This window comes from Neolamprologus multifasciatus, chromosome 6 (genome assembly GCF_963576455.1).
Source record: "Neolamprologus multifasciatus chromosome 6, fNeoMul1.2, whole genome shotgun sequence".
Lineage (NCBI taxonomy): Eukaryota > Metazoa > Chordata > Actinopteri > Cichliformes > Cichlidae > Neolamprologus > Neolamprologus multifasciatus.
In genome coordinates this window covers 2,488,866-2,507,974 of record NC_140444.1, presented here as the reverse complement: position 1 = coordinate 2,507,974, position 19,109 = coordinate 2,488,866, and the positions used below count along the sequence as shown (strand labels likewise).

The 19,109-nt window shown below is 41.4% G+C and overlaps 1 protein-coding gene across 5 annotated transcripts in view; it reads left to right on the top strand.

The window, feature by feature from the left end:
• sorcs1 (sortilin-related VPS10 domain containing receptor 1) overlaps positions 1–7,314 on the top strand; it is a 222,227-nt gene extending 214,913 nt beyond the window's left edge. For 2 of the 5 annotated variants that reach the window (XR_014874426.1, XM_085161981.1), the window contains exon 27: positions 1,307–6,659. Coding sequence is in view for 3 of the 5 variants with exons in the window: in XM_085161981.1 (XP_085018107.1) it covers positions 1,307–1,368 (62 nt within the window). In the remaining 2 variants the exon portion in view is untranslated. Of the gene's footprint in view, positions 1–1,306 lie in introns of all 5 variants that reach the window. The other 3 variants (XM_085161982.1, XM_085161985.1, XM_085161983.1) reach the window with 2 other exon arrangements.
• The last annotated feature ends 11,795 nt before the right edge of the window (positions 7,315–19,109 follow it).

The window sequence follows — 19,109 nt, the reverse complement described above, 5'->3', positions numbered from 1 at the left end:
CTCATTCATTCAGCTTTTCTTCCAGTTTGTCACCCATATGTACATCCTGAGTCAACATTTGCTTGTCTAACATGCTAACACGTAACAAGCCTTTCTTTGGGGTGGGAGATGTAGTTTTTCCTCTGAATGTTTGTGGTATATTTGAAGTTTAAAGTGTCCACATTTGACAAAATTAATAGCGAAATAGATCTGAATAAATTCATTGTTCACATAATGGTGTGATGAGTTGTGTATGTCAGTTAGTGTTAGCGAGCTTCTGCTCTGTTGTTGTGTAGTTGCACGTCATCTCACTCGCGCATTTAAAGAGCTTCTTGTCATTAATCATTATGTTGTAATTGTCACTTGTAGGCTCATTCATTGCTGTTTAAAATCATATATTGTCTGACCTCGTGATGTCTAACTGACACCTGGGCAGGTGAGATTGTCACGTAAAACGACTATAATGTGAAAGGCTTTGATTCCCCGCCTAATGTCAATTAAACTTTGCATTTAAATGCATCTTTTGTCCTGTTTCCTTCCCCAACCGGTCGCAGCAGATGACTGGTTCTGCCAGAGCTTACTTCCTGTTAAAAGGGAGTTTTTCTTCCCCACTGATGCCAAGTGCCTGCTAAAACGGAGTCATCTAAACGCACGATCTGATATCCTCGTGTTGGTGTTGTTCCCAGATCATCATACTAAAGGTTGCTCCAGGATCAACATTGCAAGTGACCAATCAGAATGTTGTGACGTCATACTGTTGCGACTTCGGGAAAAACCGGCGTAAAACAAAAAACTGTACTTAAGCTGCGAGAAACCGCCTTTGTCTGCCGATCAACGGACCCTAACCCTTTAATAAACGCTAAGCAGAATTGATATTGTCCTTGCAACATTGGAATTTCATAAATGCACGAATGGGTTGGTGCGCAAAAGAATAACGTCACAATAATGTGATTGGTCACTTGCAATGTTGAACCTGGAACAACATTTTCATGATGATCTGGGAACAACACCAACACGACGATATCAGATCATCCCATCTAAACATTGGGGTTTTCTCTGTATTGTTTAGCTGTATTTTTTCCATCCATATCTGAAGTACCAGCACTGCTTTGGTAAAGGAGGCCTCAGGTGTTTGGTGGGGACCAATAAACAAGGGAAAGGAGCTCAAATGCAGGACTTTAATTCATGAAGTTTTCAAAATAAAAGTCTCTTAGATGTCCAGACTGTTCCTAACACATATTTACAGTATTTAATGATCGATACTGTCGTTCATGTAATCGGCTAGCACTGAATAAGCACTGACACTTTGCTTTCTTTTCCCCACCAGGATGTATGAAACCTCATGTACATGTGAAATTTTCCACAGAACTCCCCACGTACATCGTCTAAACTCTGGACTGGATTACTGTTCCAGCTCTGTCATGGATATTTTTTACCATTTGGGACACAATGGTTTTGAGCTTTATACCTGTGCATGTTGGACCCTGCTGACACATACTGTGCTCCATTCAAACCAGAAGAAACTGTGTACAGGTTTTCAATTTATTTTAACTCACGTCTCCGATAAATTAAATATTTAGAAAAAAAAGTCCCGTTTATTTATACGAGTCGCATCCATAACGGAAGAAGGATCGGCGGCGTGAACCGAAGAGGAGAGAATGTGTGGCGAGCAGCGGTGTTTTGGTTACATGTCTGAGATTGGTTTGCTGTTCTATGAAGTTAACAGCAGTAGTGTATTATTTATTCATGAATATACATGAAGTATGTTATTGAAGTGAATTACACATTTATTTTGTAAATCATGAATGTCTATGTTAGAAATAATTTGTGTATTTTAATAACAAATGTCATACTAAAAAGAGATACTGTTATAAAATATGAATAGGGCACCTCAAAGCTTTTGGTCCATTGTCTCTCAGAAAGCTGATTTATGGCACAATACACATTTTCTACAAAAGTGTTCATTTTTTTTCCCAATTTTAATTTATTAACAACCGAACAACAACAGGGTGTGGATCTCTGGATTAATTTAAACCTTGCTGTTAATCTAATGCTTCTGGTACTATTTATGATACACGCCAGTTTGTAAAATGTTTTGTGCTTCAGAATATCACTTGATGGCTGAGGCGCCATCAATCTGCGGGTGACCTCCAAATATCACCGGAGCTTTTAGACCTTTACAAGATACAACGGATGATGACCTGGCAACGACCCCGCAAAGAAAGATCATTCCCGACCACAGTCTGGGAGGTACTACAAGATGCAGAGAACAACTTATCGCGGCTCAGATTTAAGGTGGCACTTAGGGATGCAGCTACTTTGTGGGAGAATCCGAAGAGCATGGCAGTGAGAACGAGAGAGACAGACAGAGACAGGTTGAGAGAGATTGAAGATGGCTTTTAGCGGACACGACGCATTAAGAGCGTTCTATTGGACAGAATAAGAAGAGGTTGACTTCTTGAATACCTAATGTGGCTTGTCAAGCTCAAGGCTGGCTAAGGTTGGTTACACATTTAGGGTAATATCCCAACCTGCTCTCAAGCAGCACCCATCTTCATCCCAGCTCATTATTTCATGCTGTAGGAGCAGGAGAAGTAGAGCGCAGATGCTAGCAGGCTACATGGATGGTTAGCCTCAGAGGACTGTCAAGCCCTCTGGTGCTCTGTGTGTGTGAAATCTGACAGATGTAAATGCCTGATTGATGCCTTTCATATCTTCCGAGGCAACTTTTTAAGATGTTCTTTTCTCTTTTTTATTTCGGCGGGATGGAGAAATACAGCACAGAGGAAGTTGCTTCTGTTCTGTTGCATCATCTTTCCTGCAAATGTGCCGAAATTCACAGAGTTATGAGATGTAAACTGTGCAGCATCGTTTCATTTGACTGTAAATTGAGCGACTGGAGAAACTGCTGAACAGCTAACAATTGGACGATTCCAATTTTGGTCCAAATCTCCACGCTGTTGACTGAGGCACTAATATTTTCCAAAAACAATTATTTGCAGGTCGCCAATGGCTCCCCAGAGGTTCTTGTTCGGCCTCTGGGCAAAGATGGTCATCGCAGCGACTTTCCAAAAGTGGAATCAGCAGGAAAGCACTGGTTTTTCTTAGTCGCAGGGAGGGTGCCATCCTATTTTTACTCGAGTGTAAGTGAACCATTATCTTAGTCGGGATAATTTGCCCTCGTTGAAATGAAAAGGTCTGACTGTTCAATACTCTGGGGTTCTTCGTGTGATGAGGTGTTAAGGTTACACATGCAAACAGATATGAATCAAGGGTTTTGTCACCAACCTGTGCAAATTGTAAAAGCAGCAGGTAGTTTTGCAGCACAGCTTGTTGATGTGCTCCAATACTGGAGCAAAATTGGTTAGTGGTGTTCGAGTGCTGATAGTTTTTTAGCAGAGAAAACTTGAAGGTAATTGGCTGTAATCATGAGCTTTCTCTATAGCTGTTGAATGGACGAGTTACAGGCAGTGCTGTAATTCAAGCACACGGGGTTATGGTCAGGTTGTTGATATCACATGTCTGAAGATCTGAATATTCCTCCCTTCTCTGCATTGCTGGGTGCCTCTGGATTTGCACATCACACTTATTGGCACCATATCGCACTTGAAGTGTTTGAGTCCACATACTTAACAGGGAAATGATGCATGCAGACATCGGGCCATGACTGTGTTGGTATGCAGCCAGTGCGTCCTGCCCTTAAAACTGAAAAGTGCACAGACAAACACCAGTGATATTTTCAGTTGTCATAGGTCTGTTCAAGAGGAAGTGTTCATATTTCAGAGCTGCATGCAAACATGATTTGGGAAACAAATCAGCTTGCATCTTCATCTGTCTTGTGGCTCGGTGTGTTCTGTCTGCTGGTGCAGGACACAATTTGTACTCAGCCATGAGCTCGGTTTATGGAGTTGTGCACAGAGTGCGTGGGTAATTTTACAAACTGGTGATTGGGGTTTTGTAAATGCAGTGTTGCAATATACTAAGACATTTTAAGAGGCCTTTTTTTGTTTGGTTTTTGCTTATTTCAGACATGGCCAAGGTTTCAAAGAAGGAGGTCAGGGCGTGTATAAGTAATCTTTGTTAGCTAAAAGCTCAGACTGCTCGGTTTCATACGATTTCTAATCTTGGCTCAGTGCAGATATCCCCATTATGTAAGTGCAGAAGACCCATCTCCCAGCCATTCAACTCTTTAGAATCAGAAGTTGTCTTAAAGACATGGTGCCAAATCAGCTTGTTTCAGATGGAAGGTAAACCCAGGGTCCAGTAAAAAAGTATTATTTAACACCAACTCATGCAAAGCTACTCTAGTAGAGTCCAAGATTAAAGCTATGGAGCTGAAAATGAGCATCATCGCCCCCCTGAAAGAGTATCTTACTAGTGTTTCAATGTAAAGAATGTACTGTAGGTGTGCTGGGATTACTTACGAATTACTTAGCTCGTATTTGAGAGCATTAATATCCATCTCTCTGTCTGTCTCTGGTTTTGCATAGCTTGAGGGAGATACTGTACAGCAGCCTGGACCCACAGGCCTGTGATCAGAAACAGCAGGGCTCTAATCTGAACCTTAACTCCAGGGAACAGGAAATGACTCTGACCAGACAAGATCAGCAAGGCCATCATAATAACAGCACCTCCTGCCTGAGAGTTTCACAGACAGGTCGAACAGCCATGTTAACAAGGTGGATCTCTGGCCTGCTGGTTAGGGTGAGCTGTGATGTGACAGGACCCAAGGGTGCGCAAAGTCAAGTTGTAGCCTAACTCCGAGCTACTCTCTCTCCTTCTCCCCATCTCCTCCGCCCTGCAGGATTAGCAAGATTATTATTTTTGTAGAGAAATAATAATAACAATTACAAAAAAAGAGTTTTACTACTGTACAGCTTTTGTATAAGAACAGACGGTAAGGTGTTCCAGTGTTTTTGTTCGACCTCAACTGTGCTGTGTGTAATTGTTTTATGCATTTACAATCATATTTATTAAATGGAAAGACGTCTGTTAACTGTGTTCTCATTTTCTTACAATATTTGTAAAGAAATACTATGTATTTGCAAAAGTAATAATCAACCTATAAAGAAAACAAGACAAGCACGTGTTGGTTCTTTCTTCTGCACACATACTCGCCGCGTCCACGAGTCGGAGACATTTTGGATTTAATGGATTTAAATCATTCATTCTAAATGAAATTATCAGCATGCGTGGATGCCACAAGCTTTTTCATAATTGATTGCCCAAGTTATCCCAGCATGGGACGATAGGACAACGTTCCAAAAAGTGTTGAGCTCATTACCCGACTCCAGTATGAAGCCTCCTCCATGAAGATAAAGAAGTGCTGCTTCTACTTCGTTAGGCTGGATTTGATCCAAGTGAGATTTCCAACTCCAGTGCAGCACACTTTAATATTTCCGATGTGTCTCACTGTCTCCTTACATTCAGATTCATATTCATAACAGATCCACTTTGAAGTGTTTATATAGTTCAGTCCATAAGTATGTGGACTAGGGATGGGTACCAGTATCGGTTCTGACATAAACGGTAGTAACCAGACCGAAGAGCAGCGCACATTTCGGTGCTTTATTTCAGTGCTTTTTTTTCCTGAGCTGTGACACACTTTAGATTCTAGCCAATCATTTTACGTTTCCGAGGATAGTAGGCGGGTCCAGGTACGTACGTTCTTTTAGAGCAGAGCTACAGATTAAAAATGCCCAAGGCGAAGCAGTCAAAGTCTGGCTGTACTTCACAGCAAAAGATGCAAACTCAGCAGCTGCAACAAGTGCTTTAAGCTGATACTGTGATACTGTCAAAGGAGGTAACACCTCAAATCTGATGAAACACCTGGCGACGCATAGCGTTTTTTTTAAAGCCGAGAAATGCGCCGTATTTGATAGCTTGCTGCGAGACCTCACACCGAGCACATCTACTGCAGGTGTGGTGCCTGTTATCGGACCCGGAGTTAGCAACATCCCCCAAAAACCCGAAGAGGAGAGTCCTGGCCCCTAGCCCTGCCAGTGTAGCAGAAATGATGAGGATGATGATGCAGCAGCAGCCGTTCTTCTCTGCGTGAGTAGCTTAATGTTGTTCGTGTGTAATTTACGTTGAGTAAGCTAACCACGTTATTACATTAATGCATGTAAGGTGAACTAGCAAACATCATCATAGCTACATGCGGCTGTCTTCTTGTTTGATGGCAGATACTCCCTTCACCCTGGACAAAAAGGCTAAAATGACCAAAGAAAAAGTGGAAAACAGTTAAACATGAGAGGTTTTTGGACAAAGTTTGTGTTTTTTCCATTGTTTAAGCACTGCTTCCAGCCAAGAGTGATACCATATATGCCCCATAGCTGCAGAAAAGGCTAACATTGTTATCTTTTTACAAAAAAACAGCTGAACATGAGAGGTTTTTGGACCAATTTTGTGTTCTCCATTCTTTAAGCACCGGTTTGAGGACCGTTTAAGCACCGGCACCGTTTCAAAAGTACCGGTTTGGCACCGGTATCGGATAAAACCTAAACGATACCCATCCCTAATGTGGACAGTGAATTTCTTCTCTGCACCACCGCGCTGGATTTTGAATCCAATCTGCAGACTTTCAGCTTTAATTAAAGAGGTTTAACAAAAACATTGCATTCAACATTCCCCATATTCAGAGGCTCAAACATAATTGGAAAATTGACTGGAAAGTAGTTTCATGGCCAGGTGTGGCCTGTTCCTTCCTGTTCCTTATTCCATGACCAACTAAGAGGATAAAGACCTGGAGTTGATTCTGAGTAATGAAACAAACATCATCTTTAATTACTCATCTGCTTGCTTTTCTTCGTTACACCACTTTCAACACTGACATCGTTGTGATAGTCCGATAATTTTCTTCCCCGCCTTCGGTGAGCCAGTCAGCCTACATCCTGTGAGCTTTACATCTCAATGTACCTCTGTCATTCTGACTGTCAGTCTGTCTCTGGGATTTTGTTCTTCCATGATGACTTATTGGAGTCTAATCATGAGAAAGATCCCTCTGCATGTGGGATTGTTAAAGAGAAGGATGCACTGATCAGATCAGCAACATCAAAACATCACAGAAGACGACTCAAGTGGATGATTGCTGCATTGTTTCCGTGCTTAAGAAAAACAACTTCACAACATCTAAATGACTGAAGAATACACTTGACTTGGAGGTAAGAGGTGTATCAATGTATGTCAAAGTCTACAATAAAGAGACACCTTCATGAAAGGAAGCATGATTAAATAAAAGTTTAGAACAAGGTGCAAACCACTGATTACATTCAAGAACAAGGGCAGATTAGCCTTCATCAGAAAACCTTTAAAAGAGCTGCACACTTCTGATTGATATTTATTTATATAGTTTTTGTCAGATGAATTTAAGATTAATGTGTACAAGAATGATGGCAAGAAAAAAGCATTGAGAAGGAGATAAAGAGGTCATGATGTTTTTTACTTTTGGTAAATTCTGCAAAACTAAGAATGGATAAAGACCCAAAGCAAACTGCAAAAGCAACCCAACAGTTTCTCAATGCAAAGAAGTGGGATGTTGCACCAGGCAAGGCCAGTTTATTTATATAGCACAATTCAACTGCAAGGTGATTCAAAGTGCTGCAGAGACATTAAAACTACTCACTACTCAGCTTCTTTATGGGCTTTTGAAATACTTTGTAATCATTTCCAATGTAACATGACAGCAATGGTGGCATTTTAGAAAAAAAGGCTTTAAAATGTAAAAAAAAAAAATGCAACATGATGATATAATGAATTTTATACGGAGCCCCGCAGGGGACATGGGAGAAAAAAAAATTAAGACGGACTTTTGCGAGATCTCGCAAAACTAACTCGGGATCTCGCAAAAGTTTTGCGAGATCTCGCAAACGTTTTAGCCGCATTCTTCGGACACTGGCTCGAAGCCGACCGGGAGGTCGAGGCACGATGTGCCGGGAAAGCGGTGTTCCTCCCGGCTGTAGTAGGTCTCGACCTCCCGTTAGCGGTGTTCCTCCCGGCTGTAGTAGGTCTCGACCTCCCGTTAGCGGTGTTCCCGTTAGCGGTGTTCCTCCCGGCTGTAGTAGGTCTCGACCTCCCGTTAGCGGTGTTCCCGTTAGCGGTGTTCCTCCCGGCTGTAGTAGGTCTCGACCTCCCGTTAGCGGTGTTCCCGTTAGCGGTGTTCCTCCCGGCTGTAGTAGGTCGAGACCTCTAGGTCGAGACCTACTACAGCCGGGAGGAACACCGCTTTTCTGGCGGCCTCCGAAGAATGCGGCTAAAACTTTTCCGAGATCCCGAGTTTGTTTTGCGAGATCTCGCAAAAGTCAGTCTTAATTTTTTTTCTCCCATGTCCCCTGCGGGGCTCCGTAGAATTTTTAAAAATGACAGTAGGATTATTTTACCCTGTGATAGGCTGGCGACCTGATCAGGGCGTACCCCACCCATCACCCTACGACTGCTATGAGCTCCAGCACCTACAGCCCTGAACTGAAATAGTTAAAAATTAATAACTGTCAGTAATAACATTCAGAAAACATAAAAATGTGAAAAAAGAAAAATAATAATTTGTTCTTATTAGCAACAAAACCCAGCGTAAGGAAATCTAAATAAGTCTGAATGTTCACAGCCATCTTTAATAAGATGATTAGTATTTTCCATATTTATATACACAACTTACTTGAGAGAAACTTGACAGTAATTTGACTCTAAAAAAGTCGGGCGCTCCTCCTTCACTCCTCTGCTGAGGGTAATTTAGACCAGTTTGTCAAGCGCAGGATACTCTCATAAATGAGGAAGAGAGTCATTAAAGATGAGGATGTTAATTTCAGCATGGATGTAACCTTAATGTTCCAGTGCAGAATATAATGATGCTGAAGTGAGCGATTGTGCATAAAGGATGGGAGTAATTATTACTGGCTCTCTTACGCTTATGTATGCCCTTCCCAAAATAGCTGTGGTTGGAGTGGTGCTGGCGATAATGATGGTGCAACAGCAAAAAGCTAAACTTACAAAGGACTGTTTGGCTGTACCACAGCATTGCTGCCAGTACACAGTACTTATCAGAGCTGCAGGAGTCGAGGAGCATCTATCATCTGAATAACAACGATGATGAGTGCGTTACTCATAGTTCACATGATGCACATATCCAAAGGCTTCCTTAACAAAAGAGAGACAGGCCACAGGAAAGTGTCATCACGCACGAGTCGAGGGGGGAGGTCCGGACAAAGTGGCTGGGAACGGAGGAGGAGGGAAGATGGTCGAGGCACTCTTTAATCGTTCTTTGCCAGAAGAGGATGGGGTGCCCAGGGGAGAGAGAAGATTACCAAGAGATCAATTCCAGCACACGGCTGGCTCTGCTGACATCTCAAGGTAGTGCGCTGCAGTGCCCCCCTGGGACACAGCTGCCAATACAGGCTGGCATTACTGCAGATTTACTGTGAAGGGGACTTCGAGAAAGGCCAGGGGAGGCTTTTGCTGAGAGTTAATAGCTAGAGGATTACATAAAATGTTAAAGTGTAACGAGGGTGGAACTGCCTGACTACGCTAATTTAAAGCTGCAAAGAGAAAAAAAAAAAAAGTTTCTCAAACCAAAATAATCTTCAAGTCCACTTTAACAGCATTTCCTGGGTTTTTATCCTCATGTCTCACCGTTCATCAGTGAAGAAACGTGTTGGTTCAGGTCTGGCAGAGCCTTTGGCTTTTGTAAACACATGAATTATGGAAAGAGAAGTCAACAACTGTGTGTGAGCCAGGACTACAAATTATTAATTGTTGCTATTCTCACCTGCAGTAATATACTGCAAAATTGGCTCCATGTTCTTTGTGCATCCACTGGAAGCAGGAAGGCCATGACATCAGGACATAACAGCAGGTATCAATGAAAACAGATAAGTGATTACGTCAGGCACAGGCTCATATTACAGTAAAATCAACAATTAATGTAAAAATATAATCTTTATGATGTTGCATAAATATGTCTTTACTATAAAGTAAATGTTGAAGCCAATTTTCATGTAATAACATCACATGAAAGCACAGGGTTGCTCAGCCAGCGTGTCCCACACTTAGTTTCTACACATTCTTCAGCTCTGATCAAATGTTCTGATTTTATGTGGATCAACTGCTTTGTTCTTAGTCCCCCTTTGAACCGTCCTTATTTAAAAGAATCCAGGAAATGCCTCTGATGTGTTGTTGTAAATGTGACAACCTCTCAGCGTGTGTGCAGTCTGCTCATGCTCCAAACCTATAATAAAGAGTGAACAGCCTCTGTTTAAGCAATGGAGCGTGCGCTGTGCAGGGTCACATGACTCTCCAGAGGTAGACGTCTTTCCTTGTAAAGCCATCAGCAGATTGCATCTACACCAGCAGTCTCCCTGTTATTATCGTACACCAAAACATTTTAGTGGATCAGCGTTTAGTTTTAATGTAAAAATATCATCTTTATGATGTTGCATAAATAGTTTTAGTGACCTCCTGACCCAGTATGAACCTTCCAGATCCCTCAGGTCATCTGGATCCGGTCTTTTATCAGTTCCCAGAGTCAGAACCAGACACGGAGAAGCTGCATTCAGCTTTTATGCTCCTTATATCTGGAACAAACTCCCAGAAAGCCTCAGATCAGCTGAAACACTCAGTTTATTTAAATCCAGGTTGAAGACTCACCTGTTCTCAGCTGCATTTGAATAAAACACCAAATCCACACTTAAGCTTAAATTTCAAAACTTACATTTTAACTACTGATTTTATCTGTTTTGATTTTTGATTTTATATACTGTTTTGTTAGTTAGTTAGTTAGTTTGCTTGCTTAGTTGCTTGTTTTAATCAATTTTAAATCATTGTTTTTGTTTCTAATATATCTGTAAAGCACTTTGAATCACCTTGTTGTTGAATTGTGCTATACAAATAAACTTGCTTTGCCTTAAATCCACATTTATGATCATCACAAGAAGTAAATCTTGTAACATATGAGCCAAAACTAGTTGTTTAAAATAAATCCATAAACACTTTGATATCTTCTGCTCATATTCTCATATGTAAATCATCATTTCAAAACTGTTAGTAATGTTGCACAAAGAGTTATCACTGCTAAATAAACACACTCAGTTTGATAGAGTTTGATTTAATTTTTCATTTATATAGCACCAGTGCCCAACAACAGACCCCTTAAAGCTGTTTGCAATATGTTACAATGTTTGCAATATGTTACAATGTTTGCAATATGTTACAGTGTTTGCAATATGTTACAATATGTTACAAAGTTTGCAATATGTTACAATGTTTGCAATATGTTACAGTGTTTGCAATATGTTACAATGTTTGCAATATGTTACAGTGTTTGCAATATGTTACAATGTTTGCAATATGTTACAGTGTTTGCAATATGTTACAGTGTTTGCAATATGTTACAACATTAGAGGCAAAACTCCAACAATCAGATGACCCCCCCCCCCCCCCCCCCCCCCCCCCCCCCCCGTGGCCATCACTTGGCAACAGTGGGAAGGAAAAACTCTCCTTTAGGATGTCTCCAGCAGAACTATAGTCATGGAGGAGCACCCATCTACCTGGAGCTGTTGGAGGCTGAGGGGAAAGAGAAGAAGATGATCACATGCAATAGTGTTAAACACACCATAAAGGCCATAAAGTCTCCCAAATCCAAACTTGAAGCTGGTTCCATGGGAGAAGACAATGATAGATGAAAGTTTCCATACTACCTTTAGAAACTCTAGAAACCCCAAGAATGAGAGCAAAATGTTCTATTGGAGGAATATGGTACTATGAGCTCCTTGAGGGTGTGTTCATTCAAGACTGTAAGGAGAAGGATCCTGGATTCAGCAGAATTACTGAAAGGTTGTTTTTAAGGGTTTACATTAAAGAATCACATTAAAAGTCTGTAGTATATCATCTATTAATAGAGATAAATGAATGCGATTTCAAAGGAGAATACATCTTTGAACAGTCTTCTAAGAACGGGGTCGAACAGACACATTGAAGCTCACGAGTGTTAGGAGGTGGTGGGTAGGTGTATTGTTGTTCTTGGGTTTTGTTTCCCTTCTTGGCACAGGTAGGCGGGGCGGGGCTTGATGGCATTCCGGCACACCTGCGGCGCATCGGACGTCATCAGTGAGCGCTTTCATGGAGCTGAGTCTCGGACGTCTGGTGTCGGAGTATTGTCGTTTTCACAAGTGGTAACGTGTTGGTGCAACCTGAATCTGTTGACTCCACGCGATTGAGCTGCATGTTTTTAGGATCCATCACCTGCCTGCTTCTCCTTTGTTCTAGCCTGTCCCGCTGCCTGCTCGCCTGCCTAGTTTTCTGTGTGTTGGCTTCTTTGGATCCGTGACGGAGAATTACTTCGTACCAGTCTGTGACCACCGCTACAGCTGTGTTTCTGTGTTTCAAGTAAGCTCTCCAACTCTCCCCGTCCACTTTAGTTTAACTCTCGGCTATCGACGTACTCCGTAACTTTGTTTGTCCCTCGTTTTCAGGTAGTTCCGGTGCGTCATCTGTCCGCCCGCATACCTCGGCTCCGTCTCATCCCTTCAGCTCTGCTCTCCTTGCACATTTTACCTGTCACTGTATATAGCCCCTTCCCTTGTAAATATTCCCCCATCATTGTATATAAATCTGCATCACTACTATCCTGTGCCCGTGTGTGTTTCTGCCACTAAATCCATCCGGGTAAAGTCCCCTAACAACGAGTTCATATTACTCATCATTACTGCATCAGCAATATTTTTCACAATGACGGCATGTTGACCAAATGTTGCAACACACATTTACATCATCGTACATTCATAAATTCAATATAAAGCGAGTCTGCAGGGCTGTAACCAGAGTATCCACGTAACCATCCACACACACCTGAGCTGCCTGCCTCATAAAAGTGAACATTTGAATTTGAAACTAAGTATAAGGGATTTGAACTTTTTTAAAGCTACTTCATGAATAATGTGTCCCACCTTTATTATGTTGATGAGTGTTGCACCAGGGTCATCTAATAAGGCCTGCATCGATTGGGTAGAGTTGGTGTTTCCTGATGAAATCCTCGCTGAATGCTGAGCGGTGCGTTTCTATGTTCTCTACATTTAAACTCAAATGTCTGAATGTTTTAGCGCTGATATTCAAATCAACAGTGTGAACAGCTGTAACCAGGATGTTTCGCTGATCGACTGCTTCTGCTTACAATGAACACAGACTCAGTTTAATGTCCTGAAATATTTCTCTGGACACACCTCATAGTGTCCGAGTCAAAGGCCCGTGACATCATACTCAATTAAAGACTGGACTTAATGACGAGGACCCGAGCACCGCAGGAAACGGACATAATGCTCCAAGAAGGAGAGTCTGAGAGGGAAGGGCAGGCAGAGGACAGCCTGTTACTTTAGCTCAGGGTTACATGAGCGCATGCATTGTGTGTGTTTGTGTGTGTGTGTGTGTATATCCAAGTGTACACTGACAGCCTGTTACTTCAGCTTAGGAAAATATTTGTCTGTTCTTCTGTATCACCGACAAACTTTACTTTTCAAAAGTAAGTTTAAGTTGACTAAAGAATAGCAGGAACAACTAGGCTTGTCCTTAGAGTGGCTGGACTGCAAGTGGCTGTTGTCTGATGCTTTGGTTACTTGAGCAACGATCAGTGTTTTGTGGCACAAAGCGAATATGCTGTAAAGTTGTAACTTTGGCCTGCTGAATGAAATTCAAGTTCATTAAGAAGAGTGAAACATTCATTAATGAATGTGGTTATAACTACTAACAACAGACAGATGAGGCCACCTACGGGTTATATGTGTGGGATAGATGAGGACCATTAAATGGGCTGATAAACAATCACCCAAGTGAAGCATTGCTTACGGTGACAAACCCACAGGAATCTGTCACAGGAGCCTGCAGTTCCCCTTTAACCAACATGTTAGTGGATGCATGAAGAAGCTGAGCATCCATTTTTACTGGAGAAATGCTGTGCAGTCATATACAGGAGTTTGCAGAGTTTCATAAGGTTATCTGTATCCTACCATCTATGCATGTTACCTTGATAGTTTAGCTCCCACTGAGGTTCTGCTGCTGTTCTTTACGTCCTGTCAGTACATTGGAATATGTGCATTTCCATCCAGGCATCTTAAACAGTAAATGAAATGAAAATACTGTGAGTATAGTGACATTATTTTTCTCTATGTTACTTCAATAAATGTCAGTTCTATGGAGCCCCGCAGGGGACATGGGAGAAAAAAAAATTAAGATGGACTTTGCGAGATCTCGCAAAAGTTGAATTCCAACAAATAAGAGAATACGTAGTTTATTCCAAGAAGATATCGTCTCTCTCCCATATATAATATCTTATTGGAACCGATATGTTCCAGATATCAAGTGGAAGACAGTCTGGATGATCCCCCATAAATATTTGACTGTAAATAAGGTGAAAGAAGTCTCATTTAAAATTCTACATAAATGTTATCCAGCCAGTCACTACATGGTAAAATTTAAAAGGGACATAAATACTAATTGCACTTTCTGTGGGGATCATCCAGAAACTGTGACACATCTTTTTTGGTACTGTTCTTCTACACAGAGATTCTGGAAGGAATTTAGCAGGTTTGTTATTGTCCATATTTTAAGGGAGTTTTCTTTACGATGGGAAAATGTTTTATTCTGTTTCTTTAAGTTCCTCAAGAAGTATGATAAATGTTTTTTTATGATAAATTTGTTAATACTTTTAGCTAAATTTTTTATCCATAAATGTAAGTTTACTAACAAAACACCATATTTCTGTCATTTTTTTAAGGATGTGGAAATGTACATACAATCAATATCAGACTCCACCAACAAAAAGGCTCTAAAACAATATATGTATGTGAATTTTTGCGTGTATTCTTATAATTGTTACCTTTTTCTTTTACTCCTGGCTTTTTGTGTTCATGTTCTGTTGTTTTGTATACTTCATCTGTTCGTATGTTGTATACTCATTGTTTGTTAAATAAAGTTAAAAAAAAAAAAAGTTGAATTCCAACAATGGCGGCAACTACTTAGTTGTAATATTACTCTTTCTGGGTCACAAAATACACTTTTAAGATATTTTGAGGCGTGAATGTAGTTGTGTAAACGTCAGATACCTGCTTGGTTTACAAGACATCACATATTTGCAAAAGTGCTCCGACGTTTTCGGAGATCTGACACCCACTAGCTCGAAGCTAACGGGAGGTCGAGACCTACTACAGCCGGGAGGAACACCGCTTTCCCGGCACATCGTGCCTCGACCTCCCGGTCGGCTTCGAGCTGGTGGCCTCCGAAGAATGCGGCTAAAACTTTTGCAAGATCCCGAGTTCGTACAGTTCAGTACAACAGGCAGTACATTTTGTCAATTACATCAGTTCCAAAAAAATCAAAATCAAATGAATTCTACTAATAATAAAATGATATGCACTTATTTGTAATATTAGCTCAGGTGGCAGAGCAGGTCAGCCACTAATCAGAAGGTCGGTAGTTCGATCCCAGGCTGCCTCTTCGCTGCATGCCAAATATCCTTGGGCAAGATACTAACCCCATGTTTGCCTACTGGTGGTGGTCAGAGGGCCCGGTGGCGCCAGTGTCCAGCAGCCTCGCCTCTGTCAGTGCGCCCCAGGGTGGCTGTGGCTACAACATAGCTTGCCATCGCCAGTGTGTGAATGGGTGGATGACTGAATGTGGTGTAAAGCGCTTTGGGGTCCTTAGGGACTGAGTAAAGCGCTTTACAAATGCACCATTTACCATTTTTACCATTTTATTGTTATTGTTCCTCATTTTGTCTTTGTTTTACTTTGTGTTTTATTGTATTGTAAAGTGTCTTTGAAAGGCACTTTTAAATAAAAATGTATTATTATTATACTTATGCAAAATAATGCAGAGAAAATGTGATAAATTGGTGCAGCAGCTTTTTTTCTAAAGTCTGAAATGAAAGTCAATGAAAATGATTTTTCTTACCTCTTAACAGACCTGCAGCTAACAGCTAATATTGTTAGTAGGCCTCATATTTGTCAGTGTGGTGCATTTAATAAAAAAGCTCACAACCATGATTTAACTTGATCTAGAATTTCTGTGCTCATTTTAGACACAGCTGGGATGTACTTACACACACTGCTTACACACAGCCTTACAGTTCTGCCTTTGTGCTTTTCACTAATATGAAGTATGAACTCAACAGAGCTGGTGAGGAAACACTGTAAAGGGACTATTAATGTTAAAAAAAAGTATATAGAGGTGAATATAATGGTAACTGGATATTGGATGCACAGTTTTTTAATGGCCTGAATTTAAGGTCCAGTTAGTGCCAGGTCTTGTTGCATGAGTCCCATGAAGGTTTCAGCAGTCGTTTTAGCAGTGAAGGGCGGCGTGGACAGCAGGGACCGTGCAGCTTCTATTTATGGTGAAAGCAAAGCTACAAAGAAGGCCACAGCTAACAAGACAGCCTTCCACTCCCACTGTCCCCTGAGGACAGGGGGCACAGAGAGGACAGATAGAGCTGAAGCCTGGGAGTCCATCGAGGGAACGCCGTTCTCCTGGGCAATTTGCGTGCTCTAATATTAATTGCTATTGGAAATGCTTGATTTGATTAAAGAGGGGGGAGTCCCAGCGGGAAAGCACGGCTCACTGCTGCTGAAGAGGAGGGAGTGGCATCTTTGTGCCTAACCTTGTTATGTTGAAAGGCGGCAGTCAATACTGCTCACGCACGCACACTCGCTCACACTCTCTGGAGTTTGTTTGCACATTTTTACACGTGTTTTTTCCCACAGATCAGTGACACAATAGCTGCTGCACATGAAAGATTTATAGCAAAAGCGTTGTAAACGTATTCAGGAATACGCACGTAACTGCGCACAAACTGTGAACCGTACACGTGTTTAATAAATGATTCGCTTCCACTGAGCTCCCTTCAAATTTTCATCAGATTGAACTATCGCAGATACGCACACAACAAATGTAGCATTCAGACAAGGTTAAAGAATTGATCGTGTTGTTTGATATGGAAATGCAGCCTAAGCACAGCGTATCAGCCGGACATTTGCATTCTGCTGATCACTCCTTAATTCATAGCTGAGGTTTTCTCTGCATCTTTTGTTTTGGCTCTGAAGGATCTTTTGTTTTGACTGCAAAGGGCATATTTGTCCCCTGGCCTTAGCACAAATAGGAGCTGACAATAAAATATAGCTTGCAGGAGAATTTGCAATTGGCTACGACTGCAAAGCAGCGCCGCTATTGTGTCACCACGGGCTGATTTGCATAAACGTGTGTGTGAGCACAAGTGCACGTATGCTGCACATGCATGAAGCGTCTTGTGTCACGGACACGCAGCACTCAGTGTGTACTCACATGTATGTGCAGGTTATACAGACCACGCTTAGCCTGTCTTAGGTTTTGACCTCCACCCAAGAACATTAGCTTACAGTACCGAGGCTCGAAGCAGCCTTATCTTAATGGTCTTCAAATGAAACTCGGCGAGTTAAATCTGGAGCTCAACAGACTTACTCGGTAGATTAGTGGACTGCACAGAACACCGACTGATGAACTTGGAATTCCTCAGAGGCTTCCGCCATTAATTCCTGTCACTGTTCCAGGACACACACACACACACACTCACGCGTCTTTCATTTGAAGCACTTTATTCAGCCTGCTTTTGTTTCCCGTCGGGACGTGACTGGTGGTGTAAACAATGCAAACAGACAATGTTTCATTAAAACCCCCATCAGAGGTGCAGGCGGTCTGATTTGGGTTCGTGAATAGGCTGTAAATTTATACTTGTGCTGCCGAATCCACTGTTGCATTTAATAACAGCCACAAAATGTGATTGTTTTGTCACAATTTATATTTTTCTTGCATTGTATAATTGCGTTACACTATTTGTTTGGGTTTTTTTGCCTTGTCTCAATTTAAATGTGACACTCAGCTCCGTGTCAGCTGACCAGAACCTACTTGCACAGGTTGAATGAGTTATTTCATGTGTCAAAACTGACAGGCCAAATCCCACTTTCCAACTTGTCACATCATGACACACGGTTGGCTTCACTTTTCCACGCACCAGGCTCCCCTTTAGTGTAATTTTTAAATTTGCATTGAAGTCCAAAAGAATTCAAAGTGAGTCCCTGGATGGCAGAAACAGACACAATGAGACAGCAGGAAGTGTTTTTGATATGTCCACGAGATGCTTATTGCATATGAGAAAAATCTGCAGGGCTAATTCTACTCCAACAATGACCGCCTCAAACTCTTCTGCTCAAAGGTCACTTCATCTGATGCAAATGTAGAATTTCAAGCTGTCATTGTTCTTTACGTGAGAAATAGATCCTAAAGGATTAACCAAATCCTATGGAAAATGAGCTATGGAGATACCCACTGTGTTCTTGGCAGGAACCTGTTGTTGGCTTAATGTGCTGCATATCTGATTTGCAGCACATTGAGTCTGTGGAAGTGAGTGGAACTGGACCCTAGTGTCACCTTCAGTCATGTGCAGTGGTGCTTTGTATGTTAGCAGACTGATCTCAATTTAAAATAGCTGAATACGCCGTTTCTATTCTAGTCTATCCATTAACGAGTAGACAACTCACCTGAGTGAATGAGTGTTTACTTAGGTAGCCCATATGAGAATATACACATGCGTTATTACATTATTGTAAATATCCTTGTCTAAACCACTTTTTTAAACAAGTAAATGCATTTCCATGAACTCGATTTATACCCAATAAACATATGAGAGGAAAGCAAAATACCACAAATACTATTTCTTGTAATTCAGTGCAGTATTTTACCATCCCCACCTACTACAACCTCACTAATCAACAAAGTAAAAGCTCCTCTTTCAGTAAGTGTAAATGAAACTTTATTTAACCCTTTAAAGCCGGTCGGAGCAGCACGCTCTGTTTTGCATAATTATTTTTAAATCCCGGTAGCTCTGCAACCACGTGAGCTAGCACAATAATTTTTTTTGCATATGAAACCGGAGGAGTTGTACTTACATCTTATGCCATCAGCTTGTCCTCGATCACAGTTTCCTTCCACATAAAGCTTTGCAAAAACTGCATAAAAAGCACTTGCAGCAACAAAAACATAATATTCCAGAAACACGCTTTGCCGATCTGATCAGCTGTTTGTAACACTTCCTACGTCCATCAGCGTGAACTATCGCATGT